A 16,147-nucleotide genomic window follows, 5' to 3' on the forward strand; every position below is an offset into this window, starting at 1 on the left:
CTTGGAATGTTTGCTGATACACGTGTAAGGCTGTTAGTCTGTTTAGAAAGTGCCAGACTTAATGTCTCTATTTTTGAATCTCTCTAGAAAATAGGGTAGTCTAAGGGTGATGTTATCCTCGGATACATCCGCATATAATTTGGTCTTGTGTCTAAGAAAATCTCTCTATTGGGGATTTTTTCCTTCAGTCCATCTAGGATACTGGATATTTATTAGTTGATTAGCTGGTTACCTGGGCTGTGTTTCTCTGAAGGATGCAGGTATTGCTGAGTGCGGGGAAATCCGTTTGCAACTCTTTAAGCACGCGACCTTCTGTGGTACTTGCATAGAGCTGTGAAACCTCGAGCAGCAGAGTGTTGTTTCCACTCAGCTTTCTTGTGCTGCTTGGACAGGCAAAAAATCTTTAAATGCAAAATTTAAAAATCAATAAGCAGTGTTTCAGTGTCTGCTGACTCTTCCTTTAATATCAGAATAACATAGCACTTGTTATTTCTCCAGCCTTTCTAGTTTGTCGCAGCATGTTGCTTGGCTCTTCTCTGCGCATTTCTTTTATGCAACAAGATCCATTTCCTCCACAGTAGTACCATGTTGTGTAACTGTTTGCTTATTACCACAAGTTATAAGGACACCTAGTAGGCACAGCCTAGGCTGTAGAACAAAACAGTGATTGGTTTCCAAAAAGAAAAAAAAGGAGGGAGGGGTGCAAAAGGACCACCAAGGGTGTGTTGTAACCAAGCAAATAGAAATTTGGCACTCCCTACAGTGCAGTGCAGAGGGTACAACCGTTTCTTCTAATGAAAGGGTGTAAGGAATGAAATGCTTATGAACGGCTGAAAAATGTTGTGGCCTAGTGTAAACGAAAGCTGCCAGGAGATTTTTATCCGGTTGGTTGGTGGTTTATGGAATAAGCAGTGGTGTGCCAGTTTGGTGAGCATAACATCTGCACTTCTGCTGCACGGTGTGTAGTGGTAGGGCTTCAGTGACAGCAGAGTGTGGCCAGCTCTCACCAGGTTATTGCCTTTGGCCAGAGGTCTGTTTAGCGCTCCAAAACATGCAGGGCCACGTGATGGGGGTGTGTTTTGAGGCAAACCAAAGTTCGGACGTGCGTGTGCATGTGGAGGAGATGGGGAGGCTCCATGGAGGAGAAGTCGCAGGCTGCTCGGCAAACGCGGGAGATGCAGGCGCTGCAGTGAGGGGCATGTGTGGCAGGAGCCAAACTTGCAAGTCCCAGCCTGAATGTGCTAGGCACAATCCATCTGCAGGTTCTCGGGCCATCTCTTGTTTTCTGCAGGACAGACTTGCTCTCAGGTCTGTTTTTTCTTTTTTCTTTTTTTTTTTTCTTCTTCCTGTTACTAGCCAAATGAAGCAAAATTACTGTTTTTTCCCAGTGCAGTTAATGTAATGTTGTTACGGTTACTTTATGTGAGAGCTAACCAAAGGAAGATCTTCCCAATAAAGGCAGTTCTCACCGAATTGTCCTCAAGACTTACTCTTCTTTTTTTGTTATAGGATGAAAATGCTGGAAGCGTTTTAGACTTTTGCTTATTTTCGTAGCAGTGTGTTTCCACAAAGAAATGTGAGATATTTCAAGTGAATAAATAAATCAAACATTTCATAATATGAAGGATGTGAAAATCTAGGTTTAATAAGTAATATAATGAGTATAGAACTGATCTTCCCACAGGCACCCTGAAACCTGTTTCTACAACAGTAAGTAGCTATATTATTAAAATTGTGAAGAAAAAATATATATATATGTTCCTGGTGGTTTTGTTTTCCAGAATCTGCACAGATTTACTCATATTTCATCAGGGAAGTGCTTGGATCGTTCAGAGGTCCTACATCAAGTCTTTATTTCAGAGTGTGACTCCAGTAAAGCAACACAAAAATGGGAAATGAACAACATTCTTAGTGTGTAGACAAACAAAAACCTACCTACTGACACATTAATTTGTACAGGACTGAAAATAGCCTGAAAACTGCTGCAACTATTACTCTGTAAAGCTGCAAGCCTCCTGACTTGGATGAAGGACATAGATGAACTGTGATTATTACAATAACATTATCATCTGCAGTTAATGTTTACAAAACTGCTTTACCTTAAACTCTGTAGATGTTTACATCTTTTTGTTTTAAGATGTTGGTAAATTAATGTGCTGTTAGCTGTGTTTCATAGGAACATAGTTAAAAGCATTGTCGTCGTCTTTGGGATTACACTCAGGGGTATGAAGGCAGTTTTTTTACACACACTTGAAAAGGTTGGAGTAACCAGATTTTCATAGAACTTGGTGATTATCAACCTGTTGTATATTTTTATTTAATTTTACATCTTACTAAGCACTGCCACAGGTTATTAACCAGGGTGGCCTTCTCTCACAGTCATGCTGCTTTTTTGGAAGGTGAATTTCAACATATTTAGTGCCTCTTTCATTTCTCTATTTTACAAGAACAGCATTTGTTGGAAATTATACAGTGGATCTTTTTTGAGCTGTGACTATGGGTAGGGATCAACTGTACCACCCCGTGTAATTAGTGTGTTACCGAAGAGAAATTTCTGTTGCCAGTTTGGCTACTGTACTTACTGCTTATTGGTGAGTCAAAGCACAGACTACAGAAAAATGTGCTGCGAGATCTCCCAGAAATTCTCATGTGCCCCTTGGCTGCAGATGCTTCAACTTCATTAGAATCCAAAATTGGGGATGTTGCCCCAGGATCTATTCCTTGCATTTGGTATATTTGACAATGCTGAAGCAACTAAATGCTTTTCATATAGTGCAAGGAAGAGCTTAGTGTAAAGTGTAACACTATGGTACATTTTGATGAAAGCAAGCACCCTCTCAATTCCAGTTAAAAATTTATAAGCACTAACTTACTTGTGTATATCATGCCTTACCTATTAAAAAAAAAAAGCTGTGCAATTATATAAAACTTAGAAATAATCCAGTTTTTCATTTGTAGAGTTATTTTAAATGGAATTCACTTAGAGGTGAATTGAAACTTTTAACTGGAAAAAAAAAAAACAACCCATAGCTCATTAACACATGTGCATACTTAAAAAGGTCATCTGTAAACTAGTTTGGATTCCAGATTTAGGCTTGATAAGAGGGAATCCTGAAACCACATCTGTTCATAATAATTTTTCTTTTTTTTTTTCCACTGAAAACTTTTCCTGAAGGATTATGAACGCAAAATACAACCGCTTGGCTTGGTGCTATCATGTACAAAGTAGAATGTGAAGAAGCAGTTGCTAAAAACGTTTTGAATGGCAGTTTGTAGTGGGAACTCCTGTAATGGTATAAATATTTAGTCTGAATGAACAGATGTGGAAGACAAATGACTTATCCTCCCTTTCTTATTCAAGATTTTGTGACTGTTAAATATTGATGATATCAGTGTGTACTGATTTAATAAGAGTTATGTCTATAACGTGTCACACTATTAAATATGACTGAATATTCCCCTGAAATCTAGAATAGCATTGCATGCAGCTTCCATTGACTTTAACAAGGGTTATATATCGTATCTGGTGACAGAGTTTGATCTTTATAGGGCTGTCTGCACTGATATATTGATTTGGGATCTTTCCTAGTTTCTTTAAACTTCTCATCTATCCTTTAAGAAGAGGTATGGAAAATAGAAAATAAAGGAGGGAGAAACTGGAAAAAGGAAAATAAGGGTGTGTGTCAGTACTTATTCCTTGTGTGTATGAAAACTGACTCCATTTTTGTGTGTTGGGTAGATTAATTTAATCATATTACTATGCATAAGAGAAAGGTGGCACATAAATTGTGCGGGTGTGCATTTTAAATGGATATTTTGTGCAATTCATTAAAAGCTGATGCTGTATGTGAATATGAATCTGTATGTGAGACTGAAAACCTCACAAAACATGAGATCGTAAGAAGCTGTTGCTGTAATGATGTTTTCCTACTATAGCCTGCTTGGAAAAAATAATTCCCATATTCTTGCTTTGTAAGTTGATGATAATATCACTATGCATTTCTACATATTTTATAAATTTGATTTATGCAGATTTTGATACACTGTATGTTTCTGTAGAAATTGTATAAATCTTTAAAAAAATTTATTAGGGATAAATCTGAGAAGCCTATGTATATCTTACTTATGGGTTGCTTGTTTTTTAGGTGAAGTAAATAAAATATTTGAATTTTTGGGTTTACTATACTTTTACAGAATAAACATGGATTTTTATAGGAAGCCCTTATCTCTAAATTTAGACAACTTCAATGTTACATACTTACAGACATTAAAATATTTTATTTTACTTTTTATTTAGGTATCTTTTATCATACCTGTGGGGGCTGAGGGTTTTTTCAGTGACACCACAAACAGGATTTCTCCTGAGAGGTGCCATGTGGACACATGTGGATTCTGTATTACCTGCCCTGAGCTAATTGGATAAAATTTAGTATGCTCACAGGAAGTGAACCTGGCAATGATTTCTAAAATAGAACCAAAGAACAGTTGGTAGTGTTTTAACTTATAGTTTACCTTAGTCAATATGTTTGCATAAACAAATCCGTGTTTCCCCAAACATTTTTTGCCTGGGAAGGTTTCTTAGCAAAAGATTATGCAATTCAACAGAGCTATGGAAGACACAAGTTCTGACCTAGGAACAAAGCTAAATGCTGAAACTTACAACACTTAAAGTGTTAGGAATGAAATTCTTATTTTCCAGCCATGTCTATCAATGCACTTTTGTTTAGATTTCAAAAGGCTCCTTTGGCAAATCAGTGGGATTATAGTGCCAGTCAGTTCATGTAAGGAATACCCTTTTATGCACTGAAACAGCATCTGGTAGGGAGGAGGTCTCTATACCAACTCCTCTGAAGACAGTTTTCTTTGTTAGCAAGCTCCTGGCACCAGGGGTACAAACAGCACACTTCCAGTGGTACCAAAACCCCTGTAAACATTGGTGGCATCCTATAATCAATTCCTTCTCTTTCCCTTCTGTCAAAGTCCTTTACTACTCTCTGCTGCTTACATATCATCTTCCTCCAAATGGCAGCCCCTAAAGCCAAAAATCAGAATCAACTTACTGCTCTTGAAACTAGACTAAGAGGCCTAATATCTCTGTTACACCATGGCAGGGTGCAAGAATTTTGTACCCATCTCAGATCTACAAGAGAGACTTTATACAGGGAAAAAAAAAAAGTTGCCTATAAAAACATGGAGGATGTTCTTTGTTAGGTTTTGCAACATATGAAGCACGGTTCTCCCTTTAGGTTAAAGAAGGTTGAATTGTGCAAGACCCACAGAGGCATAACAAGAAGGGAAACTTCTGAACACGCAGAAAAGTTACTTACACCATTAAACACAAACTGTTTTTAGTAAAAGCATTTACTGTTTGTTCCCTGCTTGTGAACTTGGATCCACTGATAGTAATAGGTGAAGAGAAACAGATTAGGATAAACAAATTAGCAGTATAGTTCTCTTTGCTATGAAAAGATAGGGAATATTACTTCGTGCTCTGTTCTGAAAAGTTAGCTAATACTATATTTATGGAAGTAATCCCTGCGCCGTGTCAGTGGTTATCTTCCAGGCTAATATTTACTGTCTGGGAAAGCCAGAACTGGTTGCCAGTTTTCAGTCCCTTGGCTGTTGACTTTACTTACCTTACAGGTCTCCTCTGAAGTCCTATAGTCTGGGAATGGTAAATTCTGTAGCTTGGCTTTGTATGGAGTGACTCCTTAAAGTCTAGATAGATAAAGTGATAAGCTATCAAGAACTCGAGGTGAGTTTGCCTTGTGTAGGTTTTAAAAAAAAAGAGAAGTGCATAAACCGTAAGTGACCCTTAGAGCCTGGAGCCACTTTGTCCCCGCGTTGTGTGGGGGAGCCTCTGGTTGGGGTGCCCCCACGCGCGGCTGCCGCAGCTGCGTGCGCCAGAACGTGCTGCCCTGCACTTGGTTCCCACGGCCCGTGGGCTCGTTAACCGAGGTGCGGAGCACAGCGAGAGCAGGAGGAGCTGTTTGTGCGGATTACACATCTCAGTAACCCAGTTAATGGTTAGTAACCTTCTGGGTTTTAATCTTCAAAACTCCAGTAGTCCATATCTTCGTGACAAGAAGCTAAATAGGTGTTCTCGATTGCAGTGTAATGTGGGTCCTGTTTTTTTGTTTGTTTGTTTGTTTGTTTTTAAGCTGTCTGCAGAGCCTTCAGCTTTTTCACAATGTCACACTGTTCTGTGGCCCTTCTGAAGAATAGTGTGGATGGAGAGAGACTGTCTTTGGCAAGGCAGTGACATAGCTCATGGTCTGATGGATCTTAACTGGCTGATGAAAAATGCCAGTTCCTTCAGTTAACAGGTACACTAAGATGACAAGGATCAAAGTCTGCAAGAGGGATTTAGAGCTATTCAAACACCCAAGATTAACAGGTATGCGTGCTCGTTAGAGCCCTTCTGTTTCTTATCAAGACAGTACTTCTCTGAAGAGAAATGTGATTTCTTTAGTGACAAGAACCATGTCACTTCCGAACTGGAGTGCAGGTAAGGCAGGGTTAAGGCTAGGTAGGTGCTGCAGGCCTCACGAATGAAACCATGGAGTCCAAAAGCAGAGCTTCCTCAGGTGGGCTCCCAAGTGAAACGACTTGGCATGGAATTAGCACTGTTCCTTGTGCAAGAGAAATGTGGTCTCATGAGAAAGAGGCTCAAAGGAGCAGAAAGGTGGGAGAGGCAGCATAGTGCTAGCCTATATTAAATAGCCCCAAACTCTAATGCCTAAGATGTGTGTGATGGCAACAGTAGACCTCCAGCTGAGAATCTGAGAGGTCCTGGATGGGGAAGGGAGAAATGAAAAGAGAGATGATATTTCACATTTCTTGAAAAGGCTACTGGGAACAGTGTGTGTTAATCAAGGAGGCAGCATGCCTGGGCAGTTGTTAAAAAAAGTCTTTGGATGAAAATTAAAAAGTCCTGTTTTGAGTAGGTCTTCTCCATCACTTGAAGGCTCTGGAGTGGAAATAGTCTAGATACAGCCTTTTCTCTTGAAATCTATGGAGAGATTTCCCCAAGAGAATACAGTTATAGGCCAGTATCTTTGAACAGCTCCTAACATTAAACAGTGATGGATCTTTGAATGTAAAGTCCTCTGGATCTTCTGTGTGTAGCTGCATATTCTGGGTTAGGCCTGTGACAGAGATACAGCAATAGCACATCAGGATAAAAGCTGTGGCCAGAGCCATGAAGACTAGTATCTGCATTTTCAAGGGCTCTTGGGAGAAATGTGTCCTCTGCAAGCTCCACTTCCAAAAAATTGACAATCTCATTCCTAGAGCCCACTGGGGAAGAGCCATGTCATTCTGTGGTATGTTCGGGAGACTTGGAGGTGTACCTGGCAATGAATGCCTTGTAGTTTGCTAGCCTAAGCCTGTAGGGTCATTATATCCTATTGCTAGGGTCCTTAAGGCAATCGGGCTCGTCCTATGGAGAACTGCAACTACAATTTTCATATTTTCATTTCTGAGGCAACAGAAACAATGAGTGAAAGTAGAACTAACAGGAGGTGGTGGCCTTCTAGAAGGAGTCTGGTGGGTTCATAAGAAAGGAGATCTGGGAAGAGCTGACCAGGGCAAAAAACACACGAAGCTGTGGAGGTGCTTCTCCGTATATCATATTGCTCTTTTAATTGACTGAGAAATGCCCTGAAGTCATATGTGTCCTGAAGATGGAGAGGAACCTCTGGAGACAGAGAATTGACCAGATGATGGAGAGGGAAGCTCTGTCCTGCAGTCTGGGGAAAAAAAGGTAAGATAGTATGGAATGTTGAGGAAAACAATTCTGTAACCCAGTTGCAGAATGTGGTCTGTTTGCTACCGATGATAAAGATTTTGGGGTAATACACTGTTGAGTGGAGCCATTCCTCACTGGAGATAGGAACAACCCCTTGCGCTGTTTTTTGCCTGTTACTACCATAATTATCCCATTATCTTCCATGTGATGCTTATGAAAGATGATGTCTGCCCTCCTGAAGTACTGGGACCCTTGGTCTCTACTGGACAAAGCTGAAGAATTTTCTTACTTTGGATGCTGAGCTTAAGATAAGAACTTAAAAAGTGTATAAAGATCAGACCAAAGGTCCAGCTAGCATAGTATCCTGTCTCCTTCAGTAGTCAATAGGATCATTATGCTCAAGGAGCACAGGACAGAGTAAAAGGACAGGGCAAGGATGTAACACTATTTCTCTAACACTATCCCTGCTTTTGGCAATTCACAATTGAAGGACTTTCTGAGCTAGAGATGGTATTTTCTATTTAATAGTGCAGAATTTGTCTAACAGCTTTCTGAATCTAGGCAGATTTTGGGCATCCATACAATCTGGTTATGCAAAAACTTTCAAGGTTCCTGAAGAGGTACACTGGCTCTGCAGTTTCTTCCTCTGGTGAGACAGAGCAGTGAGATCTAGGAAACCCACAAAGGCTTGTTAAAGACCTTAACTCCCAAATGTGCAGTTAGTGCTAGGTTAGTGTCCGGTCCAGACACTGGACAGGAGCTAGTTTCAAGTTGGCAATGCTGTCATAACAGCATTTTTAGAAGGACCTTTCAGGTCCCTTTCTATGAGAAGTCATTTGACTCTACTTGTAAAGCTTGTCCACACAAATGTCATCCCTTCAACTCTACTGAAGGACGGACATTATGGGCACAAACTTTATCAATAGATATTTGGGGTAGGAAATACTGAGAATAGCCATACAACATTTAGATAAGGCATGAGATTGGCTGGCTGAAAGTTTTTTTTTCTGATGGCTGACTCCGTATTCGCTCCTGGAACAACATGAAGAACCTCTCCAACACTGAGGCTAGCGCTGGTTATGTTGGGATATAATGTTGTAGTTGGAGCAATGTATGGGTCTGTGTACTAATTGGTGCTGGCATGAGACAGTTCCTCAATTGCTTATATGAAAATAAATTTGTGTAGGCAAATCAGTTCTTTTACTGGGGAAGTTTGAATCTCCTGTACATCCCACGATTAGCAAGGTTATGAGCCCTCTCGGGCTGTGTGCACTGGAGAACGCAGAGATGAGTTCTACATCTGGACTCCGTTACGGGATCCTTCACTCCGGATTCAAGAGGAATCATGAAAAAGCAGACTGGACCATGATGCAGCTCATACTAAAGCCCCAACAATTCCAGAAATGCAGGGACTGCAGGCAAAACATTTACTTATTTCAAGCTGTGGAAGGAAATACAAGCCAGAATGAGAAGGGAATGGAAGAGTAAACGTAGGGTAAGGATACTAAGGCAAGTGAAGCTGGATCAGTGACAGACACCACTGCAGCAGACACTCCATCACTGAGTGAAGTGAGAGCAGGTTTATATACCAATATTACATACAGAATGCTTGTAATACAGTTATCAAACAGTTGAACAGATCTTTAGGTAATCAATCCAAGATAAAATTCTTATTTCATTTTTTAGGATGTTCTATTTAGATGCATTTGTAATTTCTTTTTTGTTACTCGAGTTTCAAAGCCTGCGTATACTGGGTTCAGTTTGTAGGTCTGTAGCTGTTCAGGTCAAGGTTTTCCTTTTGAAAACACGTTTACCAAAAAAAAAAAAAAAAAAAAAAAAAAAAAAAAAAAGAGGTGTATTTACTGTTCTCCAGACCTTAGATTCATCTTGAGAAAAATAAGATCAACTTTGTAAATAGATTTTTTTTAGCAAGTTGATCTAAGAAAAAGTAAACCTTTTACATACCTTTAGGAAGAAGGTAATAAAGTCATACATTTTGCTTTTGTTCTCAATTCTTTACCTGGAACATGCCTTATGTTCTATTTGCTTTTCTAAGTATTGAACATCTATTACATTTTCACGGAAATATCAATTACAATTCTAGCATCTCCTGTAGACTAATATTAAGTAGTTTATCGTCCATCCTCCTCACTGAGAAATGTTAGGGCTGTTTTTTTTCCCCTTCACATGTGTTGTTTTGAATTAACACCAAATTTCATCTGCTGTTTTTATTATCCAGTCACTTCAGGCTGTAAGCTGGCTTTGCAGTTCTTCGCTGTTAGCCTTCATCTTCATTGCAGCACCATCCACCACTTTTTTCCGGATCACTTATGAATATATTCAATAGTTTCACTAGCCCTAAAACCCCCAAATTCTATGGGTCTTTTAGTAGGTGGTTTTCCTCCACTGATAAAACTGATGACTCATTTTATTCTTTTATTTTTAACCAGCTACTCATATAAGGCCTTCCCTCTTATTCCATGACAGTTTTCTTTCTTTTACAAAGAGCATTTCAGAAATTCAAATAGACCAGATCAACCTCACCTCCCATATCTTCATGTTCACTGATTTTTTTCAATGAATTCTTACAGGTCTGTGGAACAGAACTGCCGCTTAGGAAATAGAAAGACCCATTTAGCCATTTGTCCAGAAAGTCTCATCTGTACTGTGGTTTCTACCAGCTTGCTATATGGACTTTGCTGGTCTGAAGTTCCCTGTATCTCCGTGGAATGCTTTCTAAAAGCTGATGTCATATTTACCACCTTTCGTTCCTCTATTAATAGGACAGTTTTAAGTGAAAAATTATAAACTACAGTTAATAGTTCAGCCATTTCATCCTTGAGTTTCTTCAGAGGAGAAGGAACCCGCTTCTCCAGGATGAATACCACCTGTCCTGTCAGGTTCTTTCAAAACCTTTTATAGTTGGATTTGAGACAGATGCTCCACCATTCATTCCCTCCCCTGGCCCTTAACAAGTTGTCAGAACTTCCTGAAGCTCCTCAACAAAGTTTTAAAAGCCCTCCTCCCCTTTCCCCGCCCCTCCCCCCCCACCCCAGTATCTTCTCTGAGCATTGCTTTACGCGTTGCTCATATATTGTCCCAAGGGACTGTTTGGCAGGCTTCCTGGTCCTGATGGGTTTGAAATTAGTTATTAATCTGTTCTCACAAGTTGCTCTGATCCTGTTTTTCCCTGCCATGCATTTCTGCATCTAGCCTGTTACAGTGTTGTTTTACTGGTTTAGAAACTGCAATAATCACTGGTTTACTGACTGCAATATCCTAAGATCCTTCATGTTGAACGTGGATGTGACAAGCTAATTTAGCTTTTCTGCTATGGCCTTATCTTTTCTGCACATTCCTTTTATACTTTAATCACTTACTAGTGCTTTCCAGTGCTGGTTCTTTCAGTATGCACAGATGGACATCATTATCTGAACCTACTGATCTGAGCATACCACACTTTTTAAAGCTTAATTTGAAAGCAGTAATTTCCACTTACTCATTTCCGTTTGTCTTTAATCTGTACAATATTCTTACTGAGAGGGCAAATTACTATTTTTAAAAATCACTAATTATCTTTAGTCATTACATCATTCTCAATTGTCAGATCGACTCGATGCAAAGGTCTGCTGTGGATTGCTGCAGCTCATGTTGATACCGTGTGCTGTTGCACACAAAATGATCTGTGTAATGATGTGGGTCAGGCAAGAAGAGCAGTACAATAGGCTATTTTTGCAATGAAGATCTGCAGCAGTCAGGAAATATTTATAAATGAGCTCATAAACAAAAGCAAGCCACAGATGGATTTTCATAGCTTATCTTTAGAACAGGGGACAACAGAGTGGCAATATTAAGCAGTCCTGCTCTAGTTTATGCAGTTGTATTGTAGCTAAATTAGCTAATTAATGCTAAATTAAATTGGACCCAGAAGTCATTTTTAATCTCGCTGAGGAAAGTATTAGAGGAACACCTTGGTTTATTCTGAATTACCTCAAGGTGTGCTCTTATTCTGGCACAACATTTAAAATAATCTTGTAATTTATGGGGCTTTTTAGGACACCTGAAGGATTGTATTTTGTTACAAAGCACTAGAGCAGAAGGATAAAAGCAGTTCAGCTAATCGAACTAGTCAATTTACTCTGATGCTACTGCCCACTGCAAAACATTATTTACTTAAATCAGAAATACTGCTTAAAGCATCACTATTCTATTCAGGGAGAGAGCCTGAGAAATGAGGGGAAGTGGCAGTGGGGTAAGCTTCTACAGGAAAATCTGGAGAACAGACAATGGTGTTGAAAATATGTGAGACCAACATAATCTCAGTTGTGTATTATGAAAAGTAAGTGTCTCTACCCAGAATAATTTTTGAGGTAAGAATAAAGTGTTCTCTAGGACTGCAGTCTCTACCAGAGAAATGTTCCCAAGCACTGGATGTCCAGCATACAGAACTGCCTCTCTCTTCCACTTCGTGCCTGAAACTTCCCGACTCTGAGCCTGTGCAAATGGAAATGTTTATCCTGCACACACTGAGTATCTCTGATAGGTTCAATGTGTAACAGCAGTAAATCCCAATCCTTCTGATACTATTTTAAGTATCGCATGGGGGGTGGAGGAAGGGTGCACAGAGAAAAAGGGAAAAACAGCTTTGTGCTTTAAGGCCTTCAAAGATTAATTTTATGGCTAGAAGAAAAACTGGTATCCTGCTTCAGTAGAAAAAAAATTGGATTGTCTTTACAGTTACCTCACTTTTATGCTTTTGGGAAAACACAAAATGCTCTAGTCAAGACTCATTTCTTTCAGGAAGTTTTATCATCTCTAGCCTGCAGTTACTTCTACTAACATTACACTTATAGTGCTGAAATCACTTTTTATCTTACACATGTATAGTGACTGCACCCAAACTTATTTTAAGAACTTAACAGACAATACAGAGGCTTTTTTAAGTTGGAAGACTGACATTTATAATACTTAATCTCTGAGCATTAAATATTTTTCAGCATTGGGTTTTCAAGGGCTAGTAAAATCTGTTACCTAGCATTTACCTCAACTAACTACAAATTAAACTGAAACTATTACTTAAGCTGTAGGAGCTTCAATTTCCTACTTGCCAATACTGTATCTGGATTTATACTTTCAAATATGCATACTACTATTGAACAAAAACAAAAAGCTTCTGAAGACCAAGAAATAACTGTGACTAGTGATATTCTGCACTAACAGTAATGTATCAGCAGCACATGTTCTTTAAAAATACCTCATCAGTTTTTTGCAGGAATCTAACTGTTGGTATGTAAGGAGATAACATTCCAACACTCCTCATGCTGTTCTTCTCAAGCTGTGTGTTTAAAAAAGAAAAAAGAAAACCACTAACACAGGGGGCCAGTGGAGAAAGGAAAGTAGGGAACATCTGGGAAGACATGCCTCTAACCCTGTCTGTCTTATTGCCAGCTTTTCTATCCTGATATGGACAAGGCCAGTGAACCTGAGCTCTGGAAAAGTTCTTAAGATTTATCCATTGTGAACTAATACATTTTAAGGTAAGACAGAACTTTGAGACTTTTGTTTTCTTTCAAAACTATTGAAGCAGTCTAGAAACAAGTATTACAATCTAGAAAAACAGTATCAACAACATAACTTCACTCAGAAGGTGATGTAAGCAAATGCCAGTGTAAGAAAAACATCAATTGCAACTAAATGTATTTATGTGGGAGAGAACTGTGGTAATGGGGGTGGGAAGAGAGCTCAAATCCTGGCCCTGTATCCATTCCTGGATTTAAGACAGATTTACCAATTTTGTCATAACAACAATAGCCCTGTTCAGGGCACCATATACCTGTCTGGGATAGAAACTGTACAGGTTCAGACTTCCAAGAGTACACAGCCCCTTAAAAACATTATAAATGCAACAAGAATCATGTACATCATTTTATTACAAAATTGTTAAAAAAAAGTAATACAATGCAAATATACTACAAAATATAAGATCAGCTATTAAGCTACCTTCTTTGTTTTACTTTGCTAAAAAGAAACACTTGGCTATCAGTCACTGAATTTCAACAAAACCATTAAATATGCAGAAACATTCCACAACTTTTTCTTCTTTGTTTTAAAACAGAACTGTAGCAGCCCTTGGCTACTACTTACATTAAAAATATAGGTCTCCCTACAAAGAACCACATTACCTATACACAATTCTGTACAGATTTTTATACTGAAGCTAACAATGAGCTGCACTTGAGTTCACATTCTTAGCAAAATATTGGATTTTGAGCATAAATCTTTACAGCAGGACGTTCATTTATTCCTCATCCTCATCTTCCTCCTCCTCTTCATCATCATCTTCCTCTTCCTCCTCCTCTTCTGGTTCTGCTTTCTTCTTGGATCCTGCAGGCCTACCTGGGCCCTTTTTTCCTGCGTCACTCTTGCTCTTAGCACGATATGCTGCAATATCCTGCAAGAGAGATACTGTTTAGTTGCTGGTAATGTAACTCTGAAGAAAAGTTTGTACAGTTCCAGTAATTAATACTTTATGTATCATAAGTGAAGAGGGGCAAAGATAAAAGGGGGGGGGCTTACATCTTTTATCCGTAGAATGTAAGACCTAGACAGTTTAAAGAATTTGTGACTGCAATACTTTGGAGTATGGCTGTATATTTCTCCAAGTAGGTAACCTGTTTTCTGGAATTAAAGTCTCCCTGGTGAAATCTCTAGGTGTGTAAAAGTTACATCCAGGTAAGGGTTCCAAACAGCTTTTGTGCCATGCTGTTTCATGAGTTCTAACATCTGACATAAAGTCTGTTTAGAATTATGAGCTATATATAGCTTAAATGCAAAACATTTACAGTAAGCTCTACAAGTTTAACCCATATTTTGTTATTTTTGCTGTACCTTTTCATATTTCTCCTTTAGTTTTGCAGCCTTCTGTTCATATGGTTGTTTATCTTTGGCCGACTGTTCGGACCACATTTCACCTAGTTTTTTTGCTGTATCTCCAATAGACAAGCCAGGATGATCACTTTTGATCTTCGGACGGTGTTCAGAACAGAAAAGGAAGAACGCAGATCTAAAATGAGAATAAGGGATTAAGTAAACAAGTGTCAGGCTATTAGGATATATGTACTTTTATTGTAATAAAAACACTCACGGTGGTCTTTTAGGAGCATTGGGGTCCTTTTTCTTTCCCTTCTTCTCGCCTTTAGGAGGAACATAGTTTTTCATTTCCCTGTCATAACGAGCTTTGTCTCCTTTGGCCATTTCTTCAAACTTTCCTTTTTCCTTGCTTGACATTGTCTGCGGGCACATGGAGGGGAAGAGAGGAGGGGGAGTCTGGATCAGATAAAGCGCCTGGTGACCCATTAACGCCTAAGCAGCAGCAGCTGCTACCGAGGCTCTTTTCCCAGCAGCCCGCGGCGGGGGCGGGCGCTGGGCCCGGGCCCGGCCGCAGCCCAGCGGGCTCCGCGGTGGCAGGTGGCCCGGCCGGGCCGCGCTCACCTTCCACCGCTCTGAGCACTTCCGCGAAAACTCGGCGAAGTTGACGGACGAGTCCGGGTGCTTCTTCTTGTGCTCCTCGCGGCAGGTCTGCACGAAGTACGCGTACGAGGACATCTTTCCCCGCGGCTTGTTGGGGTCGCCCTTGCCCATGGCGCGGTCGGCGGCGGGTCCCTGCGGGGGAGCGGCGGGGCGGGCGGCGGGGCCGGCGTGAGGGCGGGGCGGGGCCGCGCCGCCGCCCGCTCCCGCCCCTCGCCCACCGGCGGCCGCTTCCCGCCCAAACCCGCCCGCCCGCCCCGTCCCGGGCCGCCGGCCCCTCCCCCGCGGCCTCCCCCTCGCCGCCCGCCCCGCCGCGCCCGCCCGGCACCTCCCGCCGCCCGCGGGGCGCCGCCGCCCGCCCCGCCGGGGGAAGGGGGGAGCCGCGCGGCGGCGCCCCGAGCGCGGCACTCACAGCCTCCCCGCGCAGGGCCGCGCGCCGCCCGCTGCGGCCTGGTGCCCGCCCCCGGCGGCAGCGCCCCCCGCTCCGCTCCGCCCGGCCGCCCCTCCGCGCCGCGCGGCCGGCGGCGCCCCTTCCCCGCGCCGGCCGTTGCCCTCCCGCTCCCTTCGGAGGCGGCGCAGGGCGAGGCGGGGCGGAGGGGCCTTGCCTGGCTCGGTGGGAAGCGGCGGTCCGGGTCGGGCTCTGCTCCCTGCGCTGCTCCCGCTAAATGGTTTCTCCGCGGCGCACTTACAGCCTCTTGTTTTCCACAGCCCTACCCGCCACAGCAACTTGACCCGCGGCGCCCTCGGGCCCGCCCCCCGCCGCCGCGGATTGGCTGCCGCGCCGGTTCAAACGGCTTGCGGCCGCGCCCCCCCGGGCCGGGGCCGCCGCGGATTCGCTCGCTCCCCCTCTGACGTCAGCGTTGGAGCAGC

At 41.8% G+C, this 16,147-nt stretch overlaps 2 protein-coding genes and 1 long non-coding RNA gene across 5 annotated transcripts in view; 2 read left to right on the top strand and 1 right to left on the bottom strand.

Moving 5' to 3' along the window:
- Positions 1-4,185, top strand: part of GALNT7 (polypeptide N-acetylgalactosaminyltransferase 7) — a 74,702-nt gene extending 70,517 nt beyond the window's left edge. For all 3 annotated transcript variants that reach the window (XM_064510975.1, XM_064510974.1, XM_064510976.1), the window contains one exon: positions 1,782-4,185. In XM_064510975.1, coding sequence (XP_064367045.1) covers positions 1,782-1,919 — 138 coding nt within the window. In that variant the 3' untranslated portion in view covers positions 1,920-4,185. The remainder of the gene's footprint in view (positions 1-1,781) is intronic.
- A 2,829-nt stretch (positions 4,186-7,014) lies between these two features.
- On the top strand, positions 7,015-13,842 carry LOC135328234 (uncharacterized). The gene is made up of 2 exons (XR_010389029.1): positions 7,015-7,765; positions 13,199-13,842. It is a non-coding gene; the product is annotated as an uncharacterized LOC135328234 (long non-coding RNA).
- On the bottom strand, positions 13,663-16,020 carry HMGB2 (high mobility group box 2). The gene is made up of 5 exons (XM_026122908.2): positions 15,883-16,020; positions 15,242-15,412; positions 14,895-15,040; positions 14,639-14,813; positions 13,663-14,201 (listed from the first exon to the last, which is right to left on the bottom strand). Exons 2-5 carry the CDS (start codon positions 15,389-15,391, stop codon positions 14,049-14,051), a joined length of 624 nt encoding a protein of 207 aa, XP_025978693.1. The 5' UTR covers positions 15,392-15,412; positions 15,883-16,020; the 3' UTR covers positions 13,663-14,048.
- Between the last annotated feature and the right edge of the window lie 127 nt (positions 16,021-16,147).

Source organism: Dromaius novaehollandiae, chromosome 4 (assembly GCF_036370855.1).
Source record: "Dromaius novaehollandiae isolate bDroNov1 chromosome 4, bDroNov1.hap1, whole genome shotgun sequence".
NCBI classification, from domain to species: domain Eukaryota; kingdom Metazoa; phylum Chordata; class Aves; order Casuariiformes; family Dromaiidae; genus Dromaius; species Dromaius novaehollandiae.